General features: G+C 36.0%; 2 protein-coding genes across 2 annotated transcripts; one reads left to right on the forward strand and one right to left on the reverse strand.

Annotated features, from left to right (window-relative positions):
• The first annotated feature begins 1,642 nt into the window (after window positions 1–1,642).
• vti1b (vesicle transport through interaction with t-SNAREs 1B) lies at window positions 1,643–6,585 on the forward strand. Its single transcript, XM_023286658.3, has 6 exons — window positions 1,643–1,884; window positions 1,994–2,052; window positions 3,588–3,785; window positions 4,269–4,442; window positions 4,680–4,741; window positions 5,897–6,585. The coding sequence occupies exons 1-6, from the start codon at window positions 1,788–1,790 to the stop codon at window positions 5,991–5,993; spliced, it is 687 nt and encodes a 228-aa protein (XP_023142426.1). The 5' UTR covers window positions 1,643–1,787; the 3' UTR covers window positions 5,994–6,585.
• Window positions 6,586–10,558: 3,973 nt separating this feature from the next.
• On the reverse strand, window positions 10,559–23,644 carry arg2 (arginase 2). The gene is made up of 8 exons (XM_023286632.3): window positions 23,428–23,644; window positions 23,270–23,342; window positions 16,138–16,312; window positions 15,365–15,524; window positions 13,719–13,813; window positions 13,528–13,632; window positions 13,299–13,435; window positions 10,559–11,486 (listed from the first exon to the last, which is right to left on the reverse strand). Exons 1-8 carry the CDS (start codon window positions 23,542–23,544, stop codon window positions 11,296–11,298), a joined length of 1,053 nt encoding a protein of 350 aa, XP_023142400.1. The 5' UTR covers window positions 23,545–23,644; the 3' UTR covers window positions 10,559–11,295.
• Between the last annotated feature and the right edge of the window lie 2,822 nt (window positions 23,645–26,466).

Below are 26,466 nucleotides of genomic sequence, written 5' to 3' on the forward strand. Positions count from 1 at the left end.
ATATATTTTACATTTGACCTTATATGTACACTTTCATTTTTTCTTTTTTTTTACTGTATGTAAAACAGAAAGAAATAGCATTTTAAACATATTTGCTATGATTTGATTGTGAAACAATTGTTGAGACATTTTTTTTAAAAATGGACTCTGGTTTATTTAATTACTGATAGTATCTAATAAAATCTCAGAAAAAAGGGTTCATTTACATGTCATCTGTTAAAAAAAAGCAACGCATTTTACATTTGACCATAAAAGCACACTTTAAAAAAATATTTTTTCTACCATATTTAAAGCATGAATGAATATTATTTATATTTTACAAATATTTGTTATTATTTGCTTGGCAAGTTATTAATTAAAATTACTAATAATAATTATCAGAATCTCAGGTAAAAGTGTCAATTTTCATGTTAACTGTCAAAAACACAATGCATTTTACATTTGACCATAAAAATACACTTATTTTCTTTGCTATATTTAAAACAGAAAGAAATATTATTTTAAATATATTTGCTATTATTTGAAAATAATTGTCTGAACTCTTTTTTTACAGGCTGCCCTTAGTTTGTGTAATTACTGATAATGGCTAATAAAATCCCAGAAAAACTGTTAATTTACACGTTGACTGTTAAAAATGCATTGCATTTTACATTTGACTGTAAAACTACACTTTATTATTATTATTATTATTATTATTATTATTATTATTATTATTATTATTATTATTATTATTATTATTATTATTATTATTATTATTATTATGCTATATATAAAACAGAAAGAAATAGTATTTTACATTTATTTGCTATTATTTGATTGGTAAACAATTGTTTTTATACTTATTTTACATATTTTCCCTGTTTTGTTTAATCATTGATAACTAATAAACTCTCAGAAAGAAAGTGTTAATTTATATGTTAACCGTTAAAAACACAAGGCATTTTTCATTTGACTCTAAAAGTAATTTGTTATTGTAGTTTTTTTTTTAACTATATTTAAAACAGGACAAAAAACTATTTTACATATATTTGCTATTATTTGATTGGTAAACAATTGTTTTACACAATATTTTACACAAAACATTAATTTACATGGTAACAGGCTAAAATAATGTCCTCATCAAAATAATATTTTTACAACTCGTAATTCTTCCTTTTACAACATGTACATTAAAATAAATTTATTTTTTTTCCTGTGGTTTTGCTAGATATAGTCTGATTTATCAAAACAGGTTTTGTTAAATTACAGATAATAGCTTGCAAAATCACAGTCGGAAAAAAATCTGTATTTTGCATTGTTTTGCACTGTACAGTTTTTATTCTGATTGTGTTGTGATTTCAGGTGCTTAATTGTTCTTCATCAATACTCCCTGTACTGTTTGTTGTATTGTAACGTTATTCTGTTGTCAATAAAGGCTTAAAACACAAAAAACTGCATTTCCCAGAAGGCTCTATTAAAGCTGCTTGAATCATGCCTGAATGAAAAAAGTCATCAACGATTTTTTAAAATGTAATTTCCCCGCCATATTTACTATTTTTTGATAAGTTGAATTATGTGCAAAATATAGAGTTCATTCGCCTAAACATTTAATAAAACTGAAATGTGTTTTTATTTATTTTTGCTCCGGAGTTTCAGGCACCTGGTCACGAGGGCCATCATGCGGAAGAGTCCCGGGGATCTTATTAACTTGAGAGCAAAACTACTGGATTAGGTTATTTCTGTATTTAGCTGCTAAAGGCAAGAAGTTTTATTAGAAAAGAAGCAGCTGAGCTACAGTTATCGGCACAATGTCGTCGGAGGAGTTCGAGAAGCTTCATGAAATCTTCAAGTCTCTGTACGAGGAGCTGAAGCTGATGCCGGACAGAGCTTTCGAAGTCCACGGAGGTAAACAGCTGCTGTTGTTGTTAGCCAGCTAACGTTAGCTTCACTGTAACTGACGGTTTAGAAAGAATTGTGTGTTGTGAAACTAAAATATTCGCTGTCACATCTGCAGAGGAGAGGAAGAGGCTGGTGAGGAGCTTCGATGAGAGACAGGGGGAGGCTGAGGAAGTGGTGAGCTGCTCTCTACTTTATTTGTTTGTAAAGTTACAGCTGCTAGCTTAAATCTACTTAAACCATGTCTGAAGTTTACTGACTAGTTAGCATAGGAATCTGTTAAATTCATTCTAAACGGTGTGTCTCAGTGATACAGATATGAGGCCTGTTTCATCTACAGACATCTCGTTTGCTCTGTCAGATGTTTGTTACATCTGGCTGATTCAGGAAACACAGTTAAGCTAACAGGTGATAGTCACAACTTAAAGGTGCCATATTGTAAAAATTCATTGTTATTGTTCTTTGTGGCTGTTACAAAGTTTGTGGTGTAAAATAAAAGCTGCTAAAATATAAAGACATTTACTTGCGCCATTCCTCCCACAACTAGTTATTCTCCCAGCTTTAAAAGAGAGTAATATTTCCAACCAGGTGCTACGTAACAACTAACTAAGCAATAGTCAACCAGCTCAAACTGTGATTTGCAGCTCCGGCTGACAGATGCAAGAGTGCATTTTAATATCTATACTTTCATACTACATGGCATGGAAGAAAACTATATACTGTAGTGTGTCCAAATACACAATGCATCAACTGCAGTATGCAGTATTATTACTTTAATTGTTTAACACAGTTATATCTGTGGTGGTAATTGTTGTATCCTAGTATATGCCTTTTAAAATGCAATAAATCAGTGTTTGAAGCAATTTATGTATTGAAGTTCTCCTTGCATCTTTGCATTGCAACATCCGGTTAACATTTTGATGGTGTTTCATGTGAAAATGATCAAATGTGAATGACCAAAATTCCTCATGTAATAGTGTTCATGCAATTCAGTGTTCAATCATAAAGAAGCTGTTATGTTAAAACTAAATCATATTTGTGTAACATTTAGGGTAGACAAAAAGCTTTGTTTTCAACAGTGCTGGGATGCATTCAACATCAAAAAGATCATAAAATCATATGACATCATATACACACAGTTGCCAGAGCATTAGATGGACCTTACTATAAATAGTGTAGTGTAATAGTACAGCAGTACATTCTGCTGTCATGCAATAGAGACGTGTTATTTTGAAAGACTGTTGTTTGTGGTGCTTCCGAACTGCACATGTAAGAATGAGTGATATTTTCTAACTATACATTAAAGTAAACAGCCTTTTAATATTATTCCGTATTGAGTTAGAGATCATTCTATGTATTTCATACAGTTTAATAGATGAAACTTTGAAGAATGCATTGTATTTAATCAACTGGTCATGTGTTTGTTTGTTTGTGAAGCATCAAGGTAACTATAACAGTCAAAGAGATGTAGGGAAGTTATAAAGAACATTTCCCCTTAAAATGCAGGGGAGTAGATCTAGGAAGTTATTTTCCACCACTGACTTTAAAACAAGGGACAGCTAGACAAACAACTGGCCCATTTGCCCTTTGAAATAAAATCAGTAAAATGCAGTAAGTTATGTTAAATTCTGCTTAAAGTTTCTTGTCAGCTAGAGACAGATCTTATCTCTTTCTTTTGCGTTACATAATACAGTTTTCTTATCTGTCTCCAGCTACAAGGAATGGAAGAAGAGCTGCGTGCCGCCCCTCCGTCCTACCGAAACGCCATGAGCACAAAGCTTCGTCTGTACCGCCGAGATCTGGGGAAGCTGCAGAGGGACATGAAGAACTCTGCACCTGGGTTTGGATCCCCATCACAGCCGGTGCAAGGAAGTCATCACGGCATCTATTCATCACAGAATCAGCAAAGTGTGAGTGTAGGCTGTTGGAGCAAAGCGTCGTCTCAATACCAGAGTAACCACCAGACCTTCAGTCCGTATTTAATTTTATTTCTGTAATCATATTTATCTTAAGTATGTCAAAATACAGCTGTAGGATGTGAATACTGTCTTTTATATCTGCTATTCGTGGCTGATTGTACAATATGACATGTATAGACATTTACAGTGCAGCTGAATGAATAGTTAAGATTTAAAAGCAGGAAATGTTAGAACTATTTAAACTATCAGTGGAAAATGACAGCTTTGGTATGTTTTAGTACATAAGGAGTTGGTGGAAAGATTTTCATACTGAGATGAAACTTAGCAGTAAAGTAAGTCATGAAACAGATGCAGCAAACTAATTAATATCCGAGGATGTAAGTGTATTTTTTTCTGTCATGTAATTGTTTTTTCTGTTATTGTTATTCTATTTCTATTGACCCTAAATTTGCCACTATTTGCCCTCCTGTACAGACACACCTCCAGTCCCAGAGAGCTTTGCTCCTCCAGGGCACAGACGCTCTGAACAACGCCAGCCAGAGTATCGAACGAAGTCAACGAATCGCCGCGGAGACAGAGCAGATCGGTACAGATATCATCGAGGAGCTGGGAGAGCAGAGAGAACAGCTGGACCGAACCAGAAACAGAGTGAGCTGTGAATTCTTCTGACACTTTCCTTCATGTGGGGGAAGTTTTGATCAGCTGTTTCTCATGTTTTAAGTGATCTGCAATCAATGCAGCATTTGATTCAACTCTGGGACAAAACTAGATGGTGCAGCTCTGCTCTGGGTTAAAGAGTTTAGATTAGTTGTGTGCTTTATTAAGTCGATGTGGGGAGAAGCTGTTAAGACTGTTAAATCTGTCTTTTGGCTTTTTTCTGTGTAGTTGGTAAATACTGGAGAGAACCTCAGTCGAAGTCGAAAAATTCTTCGTGCTATGTCACGGCGGTAAGTGCTTCCCTGAGGAGATTTTATTTTACTTTCTTTCTTATCATTGAACTAAATGATTGGATGTAAAATGTTCATTTCTTGAGTTTGATGTAGTTCCTCTTGGTCAGTGTCTTTTTCATTCCAGATTTCTGTGTTGTTACCGTTTGTGTGCAGTGATGTGGTGTATTTGTCAGCGTTGATCAATTAATCAAACAGTAATCATGATTTTTACCCAAATTACTTAGTTACTTAGGATGCCTTATTTTACTCTTTCTCAATTAATATTTGGTCAGACTTCTGTCTGAGTTGCTGTGGTAACTGAGTGGAGACTAGAAGCTTCTCTGTGCACAGCCGCCTCGCTAGCGCCATCTATAGTCTGCATGTGAGGCGTTTAGGAAACTTTGACAAATTGTTCTGCCTGTTAATAAGCAACATCAAGGTAGGATTCTGGTTACAGTTTTACTTATTTTTTACCTGTAAGAGATGGTCTAAATTTTAGAGATTATGTTATTTACATTTGCAGGAATGTAGCACGACACAAGTGAAATCAGTGCTCTGTTTATTTAAATGTGTACATGCAATGAAATTGTGCTAAATAAGTGTGATCTCAGTATAGATCAAAATAATTATTATTACTTCGGCCGTAATCATGCAGCTCTTGTATTGATTAATTTGCACCTTTTCTGTTTTAATGTGAAGCACTTTGGACTGTACTTTATGTTTTGTCTTTAGTATTATTATTATTATTATTATTATTATTATTATTATTATTATTATTATTATTATTATTATTATTATTATTATTATTATTACACACTAAAATAAATTTAGTGTTTTTATTTAGTCACTTCTTATTGGCTAACTACTGAATTTCTGACAGACCATACGAAGAACTAATGATATTTTTACAAAATTTTAATGGTTTAATCTGTAAAATGTCAGACTGTAGTGAGAAATGACATCTTTAAATGTTATTTTACAATGAATGACATCCAGTCATCACATGAGCATAATGTGCGAAACAATTTTCTGATGATCGTCTAATTAATTAATTGGATAATTCTAATATACAAGAATTTACTCTGCAGTCCTGGCTTATTTTTTACATATTTACGGAACATGACTGGCGTCCTTGACCAGAGCTTCTTCTGATTATCCTCTTCTGTGTTGCAGGCTGGTGACGAACAAGCTGCTATTAGCCGTCATCATTTTAATGGAGTTGGCCATTCTGGGAGCTGTGGTTTACCTGAAGTTCTTCCGAGGACGATGAGCAAACTTTGTAAAAAAACAGACCGAGCTGTGGATTCAGACTCTCCTCATCCATCCCCACTGACTGTCCAGCAGCAATAACACTGTTCTGCTGTTTCCAGCTGTTCCTGTGAGGAGATTCTGTCCATGGGCAGGTGAAAAACAGCTAATTATTGAACCTGTTAATGGACCAAACACACAGAGACTCTTTGAACTGATATTTTCAGCATTTTATTGGTCTGTTGATGCCAATGACACCCTGCAGAATGATGCTACAGATGCCACGGATGATTCTCTGGAAGGACAAACAATCTACTGATTCCAACAGTATTTGTGAAATGTTACCGATAGATGCTGCAGTTTTAAAAGAATTGAGACACATAACTGTTGGAATTCAGCTGCTTTTTTTTCGCTTTATAAAATTAATCAACATAATATACCAGCTGAATCTGTAGCTGAATGTGAAAATTGGACTCAGAAAGTCTTAATACAGATGCAGTGTTTTTAACAGTTAATGTCTATTTACTGTATAGTACAAAAATCACTGTTACAAATAGGCACAGAAATTCATTATTTGCCAGCCTTCATGTTATTAAAGGTAATGTTTAACCTGAGTTTGCATTGTATCTGGTGTTTCCAGGGAAGGCAGCCAGTTAAGAGTTAAGAAAAACATCCGCTGTGGCGTTACAGGCTGAAGCACCAGGACAGGTTAGAGCTGGTAAACAGCATCTGTTACTACGGAATTAATTCTCAAATAATTGGTGATAAGGTTATTTTTGGTGCTGCGTCAGTGAAGCCGTACATCTGCCACCGTGTTTTTCCTCCTGCTGCCATATCATGCTTTCCTGGTGTGATGCAAAAACATGTTTGGTGACCTGCTTGTGTGGAACAGGTTAGGTAACCATTATTTATACAGCACATTAAAAACAGCAGACATTCACCCAAAGTGCTTTCCAATAGAAAAATAAGGTTACAGTAATTTACATGACTAGGTTACGTAAGGTTAAGGCCCTAGAATATTATTTATTATGTAAATTTAAATGTTAAGATTAGGGCCCTATAATATTAAATATTCAATAAATGTACCTGACAATTTAAATATTATAAGAGATTTAAAGTTTATTCCTATCTTGCTATCTCATCATTTTGGAGCAACTTCACTCATATTCAGGTCAAGTCTGTGTAATTTATATACCACTTTTAAAACAACAGCAATGAGCCTTCCAACAGAGAAATAAAATTACAGAATGCCTTAAAAAACTTCTTATCTTAAGAGATCGTACAGTATTGTTTGTTATACAAATTTTTCTAACTGTTTGAAATATTAAGGTTAAGACCCAACATTATTTATTAAGATTCTATTCATGATACAATTTTAAATGCTAAGGTTCAAACCCTACAATTTTACTCTAATTCTTTACCCAACACATTTAAACATTAAGTTAAAGACCCTACAAAATTGTTTATTAAACACATTTGCCTGACAAATTTAAATATTTAAAGAGATTGAAAGTTTAATCCTTTATTACTGTCTTTATCAACTTCACTTAAATTCATGTCAAGTCACTGTAAACTATATATCACTTTTAAATCAACAGAAATGATGAAAGTGCCTTTAATAGAAAAATATGATCACAAGATGCTTTAAAAAAATTACCCAACAAGTTTAACAAGCGTTAACAAATTAAGGTTTAGACCCTACAATATAATTTATTATCCAAATTTCTCTAACTAATTGAAATATTAAGGATAAGACCCTACAGCATTATTTATTACAATTATACAGTAGTATTTATTATCCAAATTTAAATGTTAAATTCAAGATCATATAATATAATGGTGTATTATACAAATATATCCAACTATTTTAGATATTATCATTAAGACCCCACAATATTGTATATGCAGTAATACAAATTTTTACTGACTAGTATCAATTTTAAGGTGAAGACCAACATCCTGATACGACCCTTCATAGTCGACCCTAAATGCACTTTTGTCCAGTTTTCTCCACTGAATTACCAGTAAACAGATAACACATCCAGGGTCGCAATGCTTGTTTCTATGATTCTGTGTAATAGACATTACACTGGGGCAGTTTTTACAAATAAGGCTATAATACATCCAATAATATTTATAGAAAAATTAAGAAAAATTATTATTTACTGTATGAATTTATCTAACTAATTTAAATATTAGGATTAAAATCCCACAGTTAATCTTAATATTTACCCAAGAAATACTTAAATATATTATAAATTAAATATTAAACTTAAGACTACAATATTATTAACTATCTAAATTTACTGAAGTAATTTAAATATTGAGGTTAAGACCCCACAGTATTATTTATTACACAAATTATTTGACTAATTTAAATTCTAACAATGAGACACTCCAATATTATTCTTGATACTTACCTAACAAATTTAAATGTTAAGTTTAGGACACTACAGTATTAACTATTGTAAAAGGTTTTCCTGACTAATTTAAATGTTAAAGTTAGGACCCTATAGTAGGTAATTGAAATATTATTTAATGTGCGAATTTTCCTCATCTAAATGAAGTATTAAGCTCAAGACCCTACAATATTATTTATGAAACAATTTCCTTGAATAATTACAAAAAATTAAAGTTAAGACGCTGCAATTTTGTTTACTATACAGATTATTTGACTACTTTAAATATTAAGTTCAAGACCTTATAATATTGTTTATTATATAAATTTATGGAACTAATTTAAATATTGAAGTTAAGACCCTACAATATTGTACGTATTACACATTTTACTGCATTAAAATTTGAAAGTTAAGACCCTACACTATGATACATGATGCACAGAGAATAGTTTTGACACAGAAAATGAACCTGCTATCAATATGTAGTTAAATATGAGACCCTTCATCTGCGCCTGCCCAGCATCCTGATACGACCCGTCATAGTCGACCCTAAATGCACTTTTGTCCTGCAGAATTGGAATTCATTACTGTGAATGTTAAGGTTACGACCCTACAATATTATTCATTATGCAAATTTAAACATTAGGGTTAAGATTCTACATTATTGTTAATATTTACCCAACAAATTTGAATATTATGTCCAAGACCCCACAATATTTCTTAAAGGAAACATCAAACTTCAGACCCTACAATGTTATTTATTATACACATTTACTTGAGTAATTTAAATATTCTGGTTAAGAGACTACAGTATTATTTATTGTAAAAAAAAAAATACCCAACTACTTTAAATATTAAGGTTAAGACCCTATAATATTGTATATGATACAAAATTACATGAGTAATTAAAATATTCTGGTAAATATTCTCTCTAAGACCCCACAATATGTAGGTAAAAATGAGAACCTTCATCTGCACCTGACCTACATCCTGATACGACCCTTCATAGTCGACCCTAAATGCACTTTTGTTCAGTTTTCTCCAGTGAATTATCAGTAAACAGATAACACATCCAGGGTACCAGTGCTTGTGACTACGACTCTGTGTAATAGACATTTAAACTGCTGTAGTTTTACTTTCGCTTTTTAAACTAGATAAAAAGTAACACAAATGAAAAGGTGGGACATTTCGACCCACATCCATGTATTTCGAGAGTAACTTAGACAATACTCATAGTATGAAGGTAAAATTTTGCTTCATTGTCGATTAAACCCTAGAATATAGTATAAATAAAACTGGAAAGTTTGGTGTATGAAGGTGCTACTGAAGAGGAGATTTCAGGCTCAGACTAGCATTTTTTTAAAAAAGATATACACTACCGTTCAAAAGTTTGGGGTCACCCAGTCAATTTCATTTTTTCCATGAAAACTCACACTTTTATTCATGTGCTAACATAATTGCACAAGGGTTTTCTAATCATCAATGAGCCTTTCAACACCATCAGCTAACACAATGTAGCATTAGAACACAGGAGTGATGGTTGCTGGAAATGTTTCTCTGTACCTCTATGGAGATATTCCATTAACAATCAGCCAGCTAAAATAGTCATTTACCACATTAACAATGCCTAGACTGTTTTTCTGATTAATTTAATGTTATCTTCATTGAAAAAAAAATACTTTTCTTTCAAAAATAAGGACATTTCTAAGTGAATGTTGAATGTTGGTGTCTGTACATTAACTATTTAATGTTTATCACCATGAAACTTCAACAGTTTATTACCTATGTTAAGAGTTATTTTTTCGTATTTCAGTTTTTCTGAAATGATATGTTTAAATATGCAAATGAGGTATTATCTAATTACTTATTTGCAAAAAATACCACTGGGAAAAAATGTCGTAAAATAAACACCTAAATGTGTATTTTGGATATTTTCTTTCCAGTAATCTGGAATATCTCAAAATTGACCAGTGTTTGTGAGAATGTTTTTACCTGCACTGTCTTGTGCTTAAGTTTATTGCAATCCAATAATAACCAATTTGTTTGGTCAATAGTAGAGCTCCTCAATTACATTAGCTGTCTTAATAGACTAGTGGATTTGTCATGTTAAAATTAAACAGTTTAATTACCAGGCACCCCTTGGTATTAAATTAAAATCAGCGTAAGGAAGAAATAAGACACGTGCAAATGAAGAAAAAATGTAGTCACATTTATGGAAGACCAAAATAGAAGTTCTTTGAATAATATTCATTCAGTGGCCACATCAAGTCAAATACCGAACAAGCAGTAAATCAGCTTAATTATACAAACACTTGTTTCCTACCAGCTTTTTCGTGAATGCTGGATACTTTCTGTTTTCATGAGCACTCATGTAGTAAATATTCATACACACATATTGTGAAAATACAAAAGTAAAACTCTAAAGTAAATACAGTAACCATAACTGGTCCAAAAGTGACAGCACATGACTAGTTATAACTGGCACAGCCACAAAACAGTGTAAGTCCACATCAGACTGCGAACTTTATAAACTAAGTCAAACTTAGTATTTCATACCTCTGAGGCAGGTTCAGTTTCTTGTAAGCCAAACACATGATAAATATGTGGCAGCTGTGTTCTCTTACACTTAAGTTATGACATACAGGAACAAAATAAGTTAGTATTGCTGCTTAACATAATAGTAGTCCCATCAATAAGTGTAGTGGTTTCTAACTATATCAAAGGCTTGTTTAAGTATTACCAATAGGAACATTTTTAAAGCCCTTTCGTAGTTTGATGCATCCAGAAATAATTTGGTTTAAACGACGCTAAACTGCAAAGAGATAGAAACTAAAAAGTCAGCTACTGATAGGGTCAATCTTGTCTTCAAAGTTGTGGAATGGTCAGGCATGACACTGATAAAGTTCATAGCTCTGCTCCGTGTTTTCAGAGGCAGAGCTGCTCTGTGTCATTTTTCGCAGAGTTAATCGAGTCGATGGAGGCGTGAGCTCCTTCTCTCGTCTGGCCCAGAGACGACGCAATGACGTCCACGGCTAAAGAGGCGGTGGTTTCCACGGCTTCGGGGTTTGCCCCCAGGACTGGGTTTACTTCTACCAGGTCCATGACCGACAGCAGACCTGCACGTCAACACATTCACAGGTTAGACATCAAAATCTCACAATAAAACCTCTTCAAAAATTTAGGGGAATGTTTTACAGCAGCCCCTCTCCGGTTAATTAAAACCCCTAAAACCTCATCTGTGTGTCTTAAAATTACTTACTTAGAAGATTTTACAATAAAAATAATTTAAAATAGAGACTTAAAATGCCTTTAACGTAAGTTCTCGTCTCTATCAACACCCTCAGGCCACTAATTACTGCAGGTCGAGCACACCAGCTCACCTACAACTCTGCTCAAACACTGTACTTTACGCTACACAATGCCATATTATAATATTGGAGTAATTCAGACATACATTTTGGAACTGGAGGCTAATTTTGAAGCAAAATATTGATAAAGAAAGCCTCATCCTGCAAGTTGACAGGATTGATTCCTTCTTTGTGAGGCTGTCATTGGGTGCACTGTAGTTGTAAGGTGAAAACGCTCAGCCATAGTTGCTCATTTTGCTCACGTTGTGTCTTTCAGCATAACAAAACACTCTATGGACTTCTAAACAAGGTAAAACTAGGGTCCCGGAATAACTCATAAAGAAATATCTTAAATGATCCTTGCAGCACACTATTGTAAACATAAACCAGTTAGATAAAAGTACAGCACTACTGCTCCTGCCACTGTTCTTTTACATTATTTTATTACAGCTTTGGACAGAAGGAACCACTCTACAGCTCTTAAAGATTTTACAATTTTTCATTTTAAATTGAGCTGCCTCATAGACAGACAACAATGTGTCGCAATCAGAAGTCAGAATTTCCAAAAGTTGTAAAAGGTGTCCCACAAGGCTCAATCCTGGGGCTTTTGCTGTTTGTTGTATACATAGATGATACTGTTTCTTCTGTATCCCATTCTAAGGTACCTTTTTTATGCTGATGACACTGTGTTGTACTTTACTGTAGATAATGTACGTTCTGCTGCATAAATTAGTTCTCAGTGCAGATAAAACAAAACACATGATTTTCACCAGAGCCAATAACATTGCCTTCGACAATGTAAACATCTCAACTCTAAATTCTACAATTCTACAGTTTTATTTAGCATAAATAGGTGCAATTTAGAAGTAGTGGTAGTAGTAAATGGTACAAATATTGTAAAGCTTACGGAGTACAAATATCTGTAGACTTGGATTGATGTTAAGCAGATTTTTAAGTATTATGTGTCTACATTGGTGGCTACACTGACAAAAAAATGTGTTTCCTTTGCAGGAATAAATAACGTTTCCCATTGCATTGTAAGAAATCGCTTATTGAGGCAATGGCAACATTTAATACATGCATGCATCGGCAGTGACTATTTATATCTCTGCTTTAGGTTACTAACAGGTGACTGATTATTATAGTACTCATCACGCTAACCATACAAAGCTGGTTTTACTGAGTTTGGAAAATCTGGTTTCAATCACTGTGCTCCTGCTACCTGGAAAAACCTGATGAACAATGTAAAGCCTGACTCATTTTTAGCCAAAGGGCAATTCTTCATTTCATCATATTTTACTTCTGCTCAAGCTGCTCTTGTTTTAGGGATTTCATTTGTTTTAAAACTTCAAATGCTATAAATCATGTTTTTGTTATTTTACTAACATTGCCTTTTTATATTTTATTGTTATCTAAGTTTCATCTTTTATTTTCTTACTCGACTACATTGTTAAAGAGTCTTTCATGCCTCATTGTTGTTTAAGTAGGGGTTTGTTGGAAACACTTTGATTTTACCGGAGAGGGTCTTTAATAAGATGTTATTGTGTTGGTGTTATTTGAGAAGGCAAAAGTCATCTGTACCTGTGTTGTGAATTTCCTCTGTGATGTAGATTCCCTCTCTGTAGGTCAAACCTCCGTTCACTGGAGTTCCTGTAGCTGGAGCCAGAGACGGGTCGAACGCATCGATGTCAAAGCTCAAGTGGATCGGTCGCTGTTTTCTGTCCAGACAATGTAAGAACATTCAAATGTGAATATGCATTAAAAACAATGCAGCTGATAGTGAACTCGCATCGTAATATGTTTAACATACCTTGCCAGAAGATGGTCAAGAGTGACTTCCATGACTCTTTGGATGCCTAGTCTGTCAATGTCCCTCATGGTGAAGTACTGGATGCCCAGGTCCTTCAGAATGTGGCTGCAGTCAGCAAAATCAAAAACATCAGTTTCATAGCGCCCACATGTTGGAAAAATTAGCCGCATGTGGTTAAAGTTTGTACTTACTACTCTCCTGGGTCGACATCTCGCAGTCCGATGTACACCAGGTCCCTTGAGGAGAGGAAGGGCTTCGTCCAGGAGAACCCGGGAATATCTGGCATCTGCAAGGACAGATGGACATAATGTAATATGGAAGATATATATGGAGAAACTGAAACAACAAAAAAAAGTTCTTTATTTAACCGAAAACAGCACAGCTTTTATTAAAAAACGTTGCATCCACAAACTAGGTTTGTTCAAGTGAATTACAAGGCCACATAATTTTCATGCAGTGCTGAAGTCTATTTAAGTGAAGATACCATTATTTTCCAACACATTTACATATTTATGTACAATATAGATTTTATTTGACTAAATATCAAGGTTAAAACCCTCCAATAAAATATATTGTTGAAATTTACCTGACTAATTGAAAAATTAGGGTGATGCCCTCTAAAATTATAGATGAAAAATCCAACAAATCCAAAGCTTCCCTTTGAGAATATTGTGAGTTAATATTGTGCAACTGAAATAATGACGGGGGCTGCACAGTGGCGTAGTGGTTAGCACTTTCGCCTTGCAGCGAGAAGATCCCTGGTTCACGTCCCGGCTTTCCCGGGATCTTTCTGCATGGAGTTTGCATGTTCTCCCTGTGCATGCGTGGGTTTCTCTCCGGGTACTCCGGCTTCCTCCCACAGTCCAAAAATATGCTGAGGTTAATTGATCATTCTAAATTGCCCGAAGGTGTGAATGTGAGAGTGATTGTTTGTCTTTGTATGTAGCCCTGCGACAGACTGGCGACCTGTCTAGGGTGTCCCCTGCCTTCGCCCGAGTCAGCTGGGATAGGACTCCAGCCCCCCCCCCATGACCCTAGTGAGGATTAAGCGGTGTATAGATAATGGATGGATGGATGAAATAATGACTTGTTAGAAAGGAACACAGGTCAATTCAAAATAGGGATCCTGTTCAGTGTATTTCAGTATCAAATAACTGTTAACTAAATCCAAGCCAACATTTGTCTTAAAGTAAAATTAGTAAAGCAGTTTAAATCAGTTTCACATTTAGCAGTTTGTACTGACAACTAAATTCTGCAACCCAGATGCAAGTTTTGAACCTGAGAGGTTTGCTTTCCCTGCAAAATGTTCATAAGAGAGATTAAAAAAACAACTACAAAGAGACACATTATGACTACAATCCATGTCTCTTTCAGTCTGAGCACTGGGTTTAGTTTTCAGAGGCGCGTAGAAAAAAAACTGCTACACTGTGTGTGTTGACTTAATGTGAAATGAGGAAAGTAGACTTACAGGAGTATAAATATTTGAGAACACAGAATGCCCGAGAGCCTTACTGCTTTATATTTAGCTACATTGTGAGCTGTCACCTAGTGCCTGAACAGTGTGTTTTCTTTCACATTAATAACACATTTCCACCATAAACTGATAAAGAAAAGGCACAAATAGGTGCCTTATATAGTAGTTTTTACATGTCTGTGCACAGGAGCCTGCTCTCGTATAATGAATCCAATGAAGCTGATCACACTGAAACGTCATCCCAACATTCATTTTGATGTTAAATCTAAAAATGTGAAATGCTTGAACTGCTACAGCGTCTAGTTCTGTGAGCGCCTGTTTACAAAGTGACTGATTTTAGTGTGAGCTTAACATTTTCCTCACCTTGTCTTGCAGCTCTTTGAGCATGAAAGCCACTGGCTGGCCGTGGAGGTTTCCTGATGGAGAAGTCATGGGCGTGTTTATATCTGCGTGAGCGTCGACCCAGATGACACACAGGTCAGGACACTGCTGGGCATGCCCACCTACTGATCCAACAGCAAGGCTGTGGAAGGATGAGAGCCTTTGTAAATAACTGCTGTTTATATCTTGCCACTTAAGATGCTGACTGTAGGCTAGCAAGGGAGTCGTATCATCAATACATAAAATGATGGACAAATTAAAAGAAAAACTTGAATCCTGACAGTGAGGGGATCTGGTGAAGGCATTTTGCTTGCAGGGTTTGAGTCCAGAGATCAAAGCATTTGTATTCTGATGAAAGTGATTTTTTGCGCCATCCATTGTACATAAGGTGTTACTGAATGATGAAAATGATGGGAATCATGTCCTTCACTGTCACAAATATAAACCCAATTCACGACTTAAGGGAGATTCTGGACCGACGTGTTAAACAGCGTCCTCCTCCTGAAGGAATATCTTTTAGAAGAATGGTTTTATTCCCTCCATTAGCATTCCAGACACTTGGTGAATCAACATCAAGCAGCACTGAAGCTGTTCTGGCAGCATGTAATAGTCCAACACCTTACAAAAACACTTTATGTTGGGCTTTCCTGTAATTTGTCACATATCTAAATGCTACGCTAGTTTTATTTCATGACTTTCAGGGAGGTGTTCTTGCAGTACCTGTGTTCTGCATAGTCCACATTAGAGCTAATTACCTGTGATCACCACCCAGCATGACCAGAGTGTGTCCAGCACCGATCGCTCTGCTCACTGCACCAGACAGCATCTTGTTAGCTCCGCCCACAGAGCGAGGGAACTTCACGTCCATGTAGGGTTCGTCCTTCTCCAGGTGGTGGAAGTTCAGGTCTCCAAAGTCGTGCACAGAGTAGTCTGAAAACACAACAACACAGCAAAACAGCCATTAAGCAAAGGAACTTTAAGCTGAATCACGGTTTTGGTGCAGTTTACAATGACTCTCCTGGGTGTTGTTTTCTCCTATCACATTTTCACTCACTTTAGGCTCACTTTTCACTGCAACATGAATTTGTGTGCCTCAATGGAAACAGCACAACCATGACTGGAAGTAGAGCAAACTTAAAAAGACATACTGTGCAGTATCACTAAGTTGTAGTGACATAACACATAAAGGAACTGACTATTTTACAAAAATTGTCAAAACCTAGAATCAACAGGTTCAGTGTTTTTTCCCAGTGTCAAAAGGTGTTACCAGTACTGGAACAAAAATGTTGCCGCTACAGACTATAGATATTTCACTTCTTGCATTTTTACATTTGTTTTGTTTGAGTCCTCTCTGCTCTGTATAAACACAGGCTGCAGTTGAGCCGAGAAAGTCCCACATTTTTTGTCGTTTGACTGTTTGTCCCAGCTGAGTCACTAAAGGCTTTACAATACTGCCAAAAAAATGTAGATTTGCTTTTGTATTTTATAGGATCTGTTACAAACTGTTTATTCTGGGCAAATTTTGAAATGAGGCATGTAGGAAAAAGCGATTTTGATTCGACATTATCATTTTGAGCTTAGATTTGGTTGATTTTGAGTAGGTCAAGAACTACCAACAGTTGAAAACTGGATGATTCTTTTTGTTTTTACTGTTTCTGACTGATAAATGGTGTCATTTGGACTTTTCTTTAATAGATAAGATGCTTTTCAAACCCACTAGTGGGTTTTACTGTTCAGAGCATAACACATTATATGAGGGACATACTATGCATATTTACAGCCTGCAGTTCAGCCGAAAAATCTCAGAAGTTTTGTCACCTGATTGTTGATGTTTGCTTCTGAGTTGCTAATAGCTTCACAGTTGAAATGAGGATTGCAAATTTTTTTGTTTTGACAGAAACTGGTTTCTAAAAATGATATTTTCCCAATTTTTAAATGAGACAAGTAAAATAAACAGATTTAGATTGTTTTTCATGATTTTAGGCTTAGATTTGACAAAATTTTCTGATGGAAAGGCAGATCACAAATGAGTAGTTCAAGGACCAATGAAAGTTGACAGCTGAACGGCTATTTCTGTTTTCACAGTTTCTGACTCTGATAATGGTGTAATTATGGTGATTTATAGTTTTTCTCTAAGATAATCCACTCGCAGGTTTTGGGGTTCAGAGACTTATACATTATATGAGCACCACACTTGAGTTATTTAGCCATTTTTTTATGTTTCCATGCTTGTCTCCTACATATCTGCTCTGAATTTTTGTCTTCTGATTGTTAGTTCCAGTTGAGGCAGTTATGACTTCACAGCTGAAAATCACAGAATTTTTTCTTTTTAATGGAATCTCTTTAATTAAAATGTATTATTTTTGCAAAATTGTTTAATGCGACATGTAGAACAAAGTAATTTAAAAGACAAAATTGTTCAAAGACGGTCGGAAAGTAAACAATCTGTTGATCCTTTCTGTTTTCCCAACTTCTTAATCTGATATGTGGTTTAATTTTGGTAGTTTTTTAAAAGATAATATGCCTTTTCAGCCTGCCAGCAGGTTTTAGGTGTTCAAAGGGTTAACTGGGCTCAGTGTTAGGACAGATACTGCAGCATGGAAGACACCTGCAAGCTAAGGGTTTGGGATGTTTCCAGGTGCCACGCTGCAGGTGTCAACTGAAAATCCTACCTAATCTGTTGCTGCCACAGTGTTACTTAACATGGATTGTGTGGCCTGTGGCCTGGTGAGTCACTGGATGCCAGAGGAGCTTGAGTGATGGAGTTCTTTCCACTGGTCCCGTTTCTCTGCTGTAGCTGAGGTTGCAGTTTTCAGTTTGGCCTATTCTAGGTGGCTGCAGATGTAAAGACCGGGAAATTTCCACTTAGTTTAGGATGCGGACTGCGAAGTAAACAAGCGATGTGAATCACCATATTGGGGTTCGTGTGGCAATGTGAGCCTTGATGGCGGTTTAGTGTTACTCTGCTGATCTGAGGGCAACCGGTGCGCCTCATTACCATCCGTAGACAGGACAGGAATAGTAATGAGTCGATGCAATCATGAACATCTCTTGCAGGACAGTTCAAAAGTCTGTTAAAGTGACTTGCAGAAAGTTTTCATCCATTAAAAATCAAGATTAGAGCTCCTATAAGCACTTAACTGGACCGTTTACTGCATTTGACTCTATATGATTAGTGGTTTCTTTATATGTGTGACTTGTTTATTGAAACTGTTTGTATAGCAGACTTGAGAGCTTACAGATGGCAAGACGACCTGGTATTTAGTTCAGTTAGTGTTTGGTTTCATGTGTCGGGCTGCATTAGTGATGCTGCAGCTGTATCTTTTTTCACTGCAACCAATATGACATCAGGCCACCAGAAGATGATTCAGAGCCAAGTATTTGCCTCCAACCTCTTATTTGAATGTTTAAAAATCTGTTTGTAGGCAACAGTATGGGGGAAATGCTCTCTTGAAACTCTTTTTTTTTCATAGAATTTACTTCTACCTGTGACACTATAAAGGGAGAAAAAACAACCTACATAAAGTTGTCAAAAAGCACATCAGAAATGGGTTTAAAAACACGAGACATAAAATTAAAGGAAAAAGCAATGGTTTTGATCATAATCCTATATATTACATACTTAAAAGTGGATTACACTATTAGTAGTCTATACCAGTATAGAAAGTATTACCATAAACCAATCAAACTACATAAAAAATAAGAGAGGACGTCAGTTTTTGTGCAGTTTAATCATAATTTCATACTTTTTATAGTATTTTTGTAATATTTCTCTTTATGTTCGATTTAAATGTAATTGTATGGGCTGCCCTACACATGTAGAAATGTCTGCCAACTGCTGAATGCTCTGTATGAGGACGCCGAGGCCTGTTATGTAACCGCTGATGTTTACAGCTGATGGGCTGATGTCTGCAACCGAAGACGCAGGGATCACCTGGCTGTAACTGTCCGGATCTGTCCGGAGTGCCCTCATCTGTCACTCATCTCGATGTTTATATATGACTGCGAGAGCTGCAGCGATTATTTAATTCCCTGTCAACCGTTAAGTTAAAAATGCAAGTCAAAATCCTCTGATTGCAGCTTTTTAAATATAAATATTATCTACTTTATGACATTAAACTGAATAAATCTGGGTCGTGGACAAAGTAGGACACTTGAGGACATCATCTTGAACTTTTGGAGACACTGATCCACATATTTCACTTTTATAAACCGAATAACTAATCAATTAATCCAGAAAATAGTCAACAGATTAATAGCTGCTGTTAAAAAGGTCATTTTTCTGTTGTATTAATAGGCATCCGAACAGTCTGTTGTGCTCGTCAGTGACTTTATTTTGACCCTGTTCATGACAGTAGACTTGTGCTTAGTCTGTGGTGTTCTCTGTAGTCAGTGTATTTATAACAGCTTCATCGTGTGAATGGAGGCCAAGTTTCAGTCCTGTGTGTGTGGAGTCAACAGCAACACCTGGTTTCACAGGGAGCAGAGCTGGAACTGACTTTTTCTAATTATTTCCATTGTCGATTAATCTGTTGATTATTATCTGGCTTAGTCAGTTTGTTATTTGTTCTATGAAATGCCAGAAAATGGTTTCTTAAGCTGACAAATGTCTTGTTCCATCCACAACACAAATAGATTCAGTTTACTGTAACAGAGAAGTGAAAAAAAACAAAACAGAAAATATTTAAATTAGGGGAAAAAAACAACCTGATCACTCAGGTATCAAAATAGTCGTTGATTAATTAGATTAAGTGTTTTAGCTGTACCATCCAGTAAAGTGACCTGCATAGATTCGGTATTTATCTTTTTTACTGTATACTATAACATGATTCCTGCTTTCTTAATGTGAAATTTAAAGACATTTCTTTATGCACATTGGTCATTATCCCAATAAAATATAAACCAGATTGATTACAGCTACTTTAAATCACACTGCAGTAATTACTTGAAGCTTTCTTGACTTTAGTGTGCTGCTAATACTGTATCTTGTGTGCCCCGTGGCCCCATATTAACCTCCAGTGTCCTTATTACTCCAAGGAGACTTATCTGTGTCTGGACCACAGATAGATTTTAAGTAGCCTAGACAGGGCTGCAGCTAAGGGGTGGCCTGGGGTGGCATCTCCATAACCCCAAGAATAAAACATATAAACCCTCATAGAACTGGAGTTACGTCCAAAGGTTACTATTTTTCTGGGAGGACTTTTTTGCAGAACCATTCCTCTTGTTGTTCCCATACAGATGCATTTTAACTGCACAACCACCCTTGACTTTGTAGAATCTTAAAGATCTTGCAGTATTGTCAACACAAAGTGCACAGACAGTATAAAAATGCCTCTGATTTTATATGTAAATAAAGTATTAGGATAGCATTAATTAGTGCATTTACTTTAGGTTTAGCTGTGGGTTTAGTTGAAGCTCTTGTACAAACTCCTAAACTCTGCAGGGACTTTGAATAAGTCTGGAAACTGGTGGTACAAACTGCTGAAAAATTCAACACTGACCCAGAACCTGCAGCCAAAAAAAGAAGCCGAACGTTGGATGAACACAGCGTGACGTCTCGACTGTCCTGAGCCGAACCGAACGAGGACATTTTTTACATAAGTGTCCCATTTATCTCGTTTAAACTGTACGAGCTTTATCAGCAGCACTTCAGCAACCATTCCTGATATTTGAACAAACTAGGATTACATAGAAAAGCTTCTAATAGTGTATAGGAGTTCTCATGGGCACAAAGCAGTCTGGCCTTCATAAAGAAATAAAAATACTCACAGAAGAATAAAGGTTCCTCTCTGGTTCTCAGGATCATTCTTTATGTTGTTCTTTAAAGTAGTTACTAAAGTTCCTTCATTTTTATTGGATTTAACAATTATGTTTTATTATCATTTATCTGCTGATTATTTTCTCAATTAATGGATTAATTATTTGATCAATGAAATGTAAGACAACAGTAAGAAATGCCTGTTTTAATTTCCCAAATCCCAAGCGGAAATTATCTTTGTAGAAACAGTTCTTCTACGGCACCATGACTAAGAGCAGTGCTGGTATTTTACTGTGTTTTTGCAGCGTTAGAGTTGTAATTAAACAGTTAAATACTATATCATTGATTACAGACTCTACAGTAGACTATGAGGTTTACTGTTTAATACTGTAACTAGACTTTCCAATAAAATACTGTATTTATGTCATCTTATCGCCATAATCAATACCTTCGTCTATGCCTTGTGTCTCGTCTTTATCATGTCGTATCATGTTGCTTTTATGTCTCACTTGTGTTGTTTTGTGTCTCATTTTTCTTCACCATTTTGCTTGTGTTTTTTTGCGTCTCATTTTTGTCTCGTTTTATGTCTCATTTTTCTTTTGCGTCTTGTTTGTGTCATTTTGTGCCTCATTTTTTGTCATTTTGTGTTTCCTTTATGTAGTTTTGTGTGTCATTTTTGTCATTTTGTGTCTTTTATGCCTCATTTTTCTTATTTGTGTCATTTTGTGTTTTCTTTTTGTACTTTTGTGTCTTGTTTTTGTCATTTTGTGTCTTGTTTGTGTCGTTTTATGTCTCATTTTTCTTTTGCATCTAGTTTGTTTTCAATTTTTTTGTTGTGTCTTGTTTGTGTCGCCTAGTATTAAATTTAAATTGTCAGTTTGTACATTAGCCTGCTGTTACTTGCTAATCTTAGCTATAAATTTAGAATTTTTAACCATGTTTTGGAAAAAGAGAACACTACAGTTAGAATTTGTGTTTTTACGGTAATTTGTGAACACATAAAAAATCATTTTAAACAAGATATAAATACTGCTTGTAACAACTTGATTTTTTTAAGTTGAATCAACTTAATCTCTTGTTTTTATGGTAACCGTGATAAAATAATTGGCAATGTGTCTGTAGAGGAAAAGCTAATTCAATGTAGTTTCATGGTTGGACAATTTCATTAGAAGTTTTCATAACTCAAAAAGACTGAAGCAAACTGATGAGTTATCTTTAATTCTCTTGATTTGATTTCATAAAATAAAAACGGTCTGACTGAGCCTTGGCAGACTGCCTGGTTGTATTTTTAAACGCTCAGCAGCAGCAGCAGCAGCAGCAGCAGCAGCAGCAGCAGCAGCAGCAGCAGCAGCAGCAGCAGCAGCAGCAGCAGCAGCAGCAGCAGCAGCAGCAGCAGCAGCAGCAGCAGCTATCTCCACTCCTGCTATGACTACTTCCCTCCTCTCTCTCTCTCTCTCTCTCCTTGCCAGCCCTTTCTTATGTAATTTCAATCACAATGCACCCTCATGACACAGGCTCTAAAATAAAAACGGTATTCTTTCCGCCTGTGGTGTCTCCTTTCAGCTCCTCCACCTTCCAACGCTGGATACCGGAGACGTTCCCACCGCGACGCGCACGCATAACACGCCCTTTTACTGACGTCACAGTGGAAACAAACCAGTCAGAGGAGGGGAAAGCATGACTTAAAGCGGGCATGCGGTTTCCCGAATGAGAAGAAAGAAAGCACCTTTAATGGTGCAGAGTCTGGGGAGAGTGTCAGACATCCAGGTCAAGGAAATCCTTCTCTTTTTGGTTCTTGGAGAGATGAAACGCCTCCATGAGCCTTAAAGAGAAGTCTAGTTGCTTCTTACTGCATCTCATTAGACGCTATGGCAGGTTTGTGACGTTTCCAACGCATGTCATGTGTTTTTTTTTTTTACGCACAAACCGCGTCGTTCGCCTTTAAGCTCTCCTTGGTTACATGTCAGAGGCTTATATTTACTGTCTCTCCAGTGATGTAACGAGCTGCCTGAGAACCGGAGGTTGCTAAGTTAAATCTGTCTAAACGCCTTCCCATCCCCGGTTACATAACGCGGCGGCACCGGCTGCTTCCATTATTTATCATTATATCCGCGCTGCGTCTCGCTTACCCAAACTGGAGAGCCGCTCGATGAGCCCCGCATCCCTGATGACTTTAGGCCCGTGTTCCACTCCTCTTCTTTTCTGTGCCGGGCAGGAAATCAAAGTTAGACATGTGCTCAAATGTATGACTTGTGAATATGACTCATACAAAAGTCATGCTTCTTACCTGTCCTCTTGAAAACGGGGCGCCGAGCACAGCCACGGATTGCGCCCTGCTTTGTTGGCACGTATGGCCGAGCTGGGTTCTGAGCAGAGCCCGGATAACTGATCCTCTCAGAGCCATTTTTCTCTCCCAGACACCAAAATGTGGAGCTCAGACCAGACAGTCTGACGAAAGCGCAACGAGGTCTTGCGCTGTTGGATGCTGAATGAGTCCGCCGTGGTGCAGGGGGGCCGGTCTTATGGCTGCTACATCTCATTAATATTCATACATGAAGGAGGGATTAAAAAAAAGAGGAGGCTGAGTGGAGGAGATGGACACGCCCTCAGTTGGTCACACTAAACCAACAAAAGGCATTTTACTCATCTCCAACCCTTCATGTACACACACAGGTTACAAAACACACATTGGGAAACTTTATTACTGAGGGCACGGACTGTTCCAAAAGGGGCGTGTGACGTCAGCAGGGATGACACACCTTCACGCTGGCCAATAGGAGCCGTGGAAATGAGAGCGTTCGCTGTGGGTGGGTGGGAGGCGTGTTCTTTACCGCGCCGATCTGGGCCAAGAGCCGCTTTAGAAATGTTGGTTGTGGAGCCCTTAAATGCAGCCTCAATGGGGGTGAAGTGGAAATTTCCACGGACGCAGCCGAGCAGCGCCGATGAGACTGTTTACATTAACGGGACCTGACACGTGTCCAGCAGGTCCCAGCAAAAACACACAACACCGGCTGTCAGACACACAACACGACAACACCGCGTCTACACACCGTCAGTAATATGTAGAGCAGCTGATTACAGGCTGCAGCTCTCAGCGCTTTCCTCAGTCAGACTCTAAACTAACAGGCATGCAGTCTTATTTATGCAGCAACGTACAATGTAAGCAGATAAAGAGAAATATTTGATTATTATCACAGATCTTGCCACTTTATCACATCCCACCACTATTAAAAAAACAAAAACTGACATGCAAAACTGTAATCAACCAAATGTACAATGTAAGCAGACAAAGTTGATTATTGCAGCTACACTGATTTGCTGTTCATTAGATTCATGAGCTTCTTTTTCATTTGTTTATTTCTCAGGCTATTACGCTTGTTTATTTGCTCTGTGAACTATTTTCTGTTGTAGGTAGTTTAACTGCAATTTATTTATTAAGCTCATATGTCTTGCATATGATCTTATTCTGCATTGTCAGATAAATGTAAGAAAGGTAGCACAGAATTGAAGCTTCCCAGGGTATAAGATGTTTAATATTGGTCTGTGAGCTGTTTTATATTCTGTGTAGTTTGCAGCAGTACAGTTTATTTTTGAGCTCATATGTTCTGGAAGTAAAGTAACATAAAAATAAAGTTTCATAGGCTATTCACTATTTGTTTAATTCCACCACAGTAGTTATTCTTGGGACCAAAAACCTCAAAATACAAAATAAAATCTCCTGAACAAATATGTTTTATACTGTCAAAGAACTACCAGAGGTGACACCAACGTAACAATTATATCTGATAATTCTTTGATCAACAGTGATGACTTTGATAAGAATATTAGTCATATATGAGCTCTGAAAAATTTAAAAACTGCGATAATTTGCAGAGAACTTCCTTTAATAATAAACATTAAGGGTTCCATAATCATATTAGAAATATCTGCTTGTTAGACAAACAAATGATTAAACTTTTATTTAATAGTATTTGATCAGTATTTGATGGACAAACCTGGTTTGTTAGCAGCTTTGGCAATCACACACACTGTTGTGAACATAGCTGTGTCTGTTGTATGTGCTTCACACATGGTTTGTCCGTATTTTGTTTCTATTTTCAGGTCCTCTCATGATCACAAGTCACATGGCTGCAGTGATTGTCAACACAGTGAGCTACAAGGTACTTTACAAAAACAGAGCAACAATAAAACACTAAAAATGACAACAAAATGTTATAAAAGATGGAATAAGATGTTATACAAATGTCCATCTTTATCAAGGTTTTGCCTACACCTTTTTGGTAATTTTGTACTACAGTCATACATTATGTGTGAAAATATATTTATCAGAAGATATATATTACTGACGCCTGTACATGTATGTGTATATGTACTGTTTATTAAGTGGTATTTACTCTCATTTTTTTGTCTTTTTAATCATTTATAGATCCAAATGAAATCAAGCAATCAAAAAAATTCCAAATAAATAATACAGATTTTTTTTTAAAAGCAACTTCTTGTCAGTTTTCACTATGCAGCACAGTTACAGACGCTGAACTGGACTGAGTGGTTGCGCAGCAACAACTAACACCAGTCTACTGGAATAACTGCCAAATGTATTGTAGCAGGCAAAAGCTAGAAAACTCCACGTTGGAAGCCTCGCTTTGCAAATCAAAGCAAAGCCTTTGGTGCCACCAAGTGTCTGAAAATGGAGAATATAGACAGTTTTAATATGTGAAAAGGATTTTAACCGCCCTCAGTACAGTCTGGCAGGCAACAGTCTCACGTGTGCACAAATCTCTCCTGGATTTATGCAGATGATTTGCAAACCCACTTATGGTTGTAGATGGTTAAAAGACTGCATGTTACTGCTGATTATATTATATTCAACTATGAGAGGCACAGAAGGAGTTGAAACTTGGCCCACTTCGCAGCGACAAAGATGTTATTGACCTTAATCCTGCATAATAACACAGGTGCTTTAGACTTTAACTAAAAATATATTAGTATAACCAGACAGGATGTTTAATATAGGCTTACAATTAATTATTAGTTTAATTTTTAATCTATCTATGTAATGTCATTCCAGTGATTTAGTAAGTAATATCATATATATATATATATATATATATATATATATATATATATATATATATATATATATATATATATATATATATATATATATATATATATATATTTATATATATATATATATATATATTTATATATATATATATATATATTTTTTTTTTTTTTTGAGATCCACAGAGAACATGCCTAAATTGTCTGCGGGTCTTTGTTTGCTTGATTTCATACTGAACTGGAATATATGGAAACCATCGGC

The sequence above is a fragment of the Amphiprion ocellaris genome, chromosome 20, assembly GCF_022539595.1.
Source record: "Amphiprion ocellaris isolate individual 3 ecotype Okinawa chromosome 20, ASM2253959v1, whole genome shotgun sequence".
Taxonomy (NCBI): Eukaryota; Metazoa; Chordata; class Actinopteri; family Pomacentridae; genus Amphiprion; species Amphiprion ocellaris.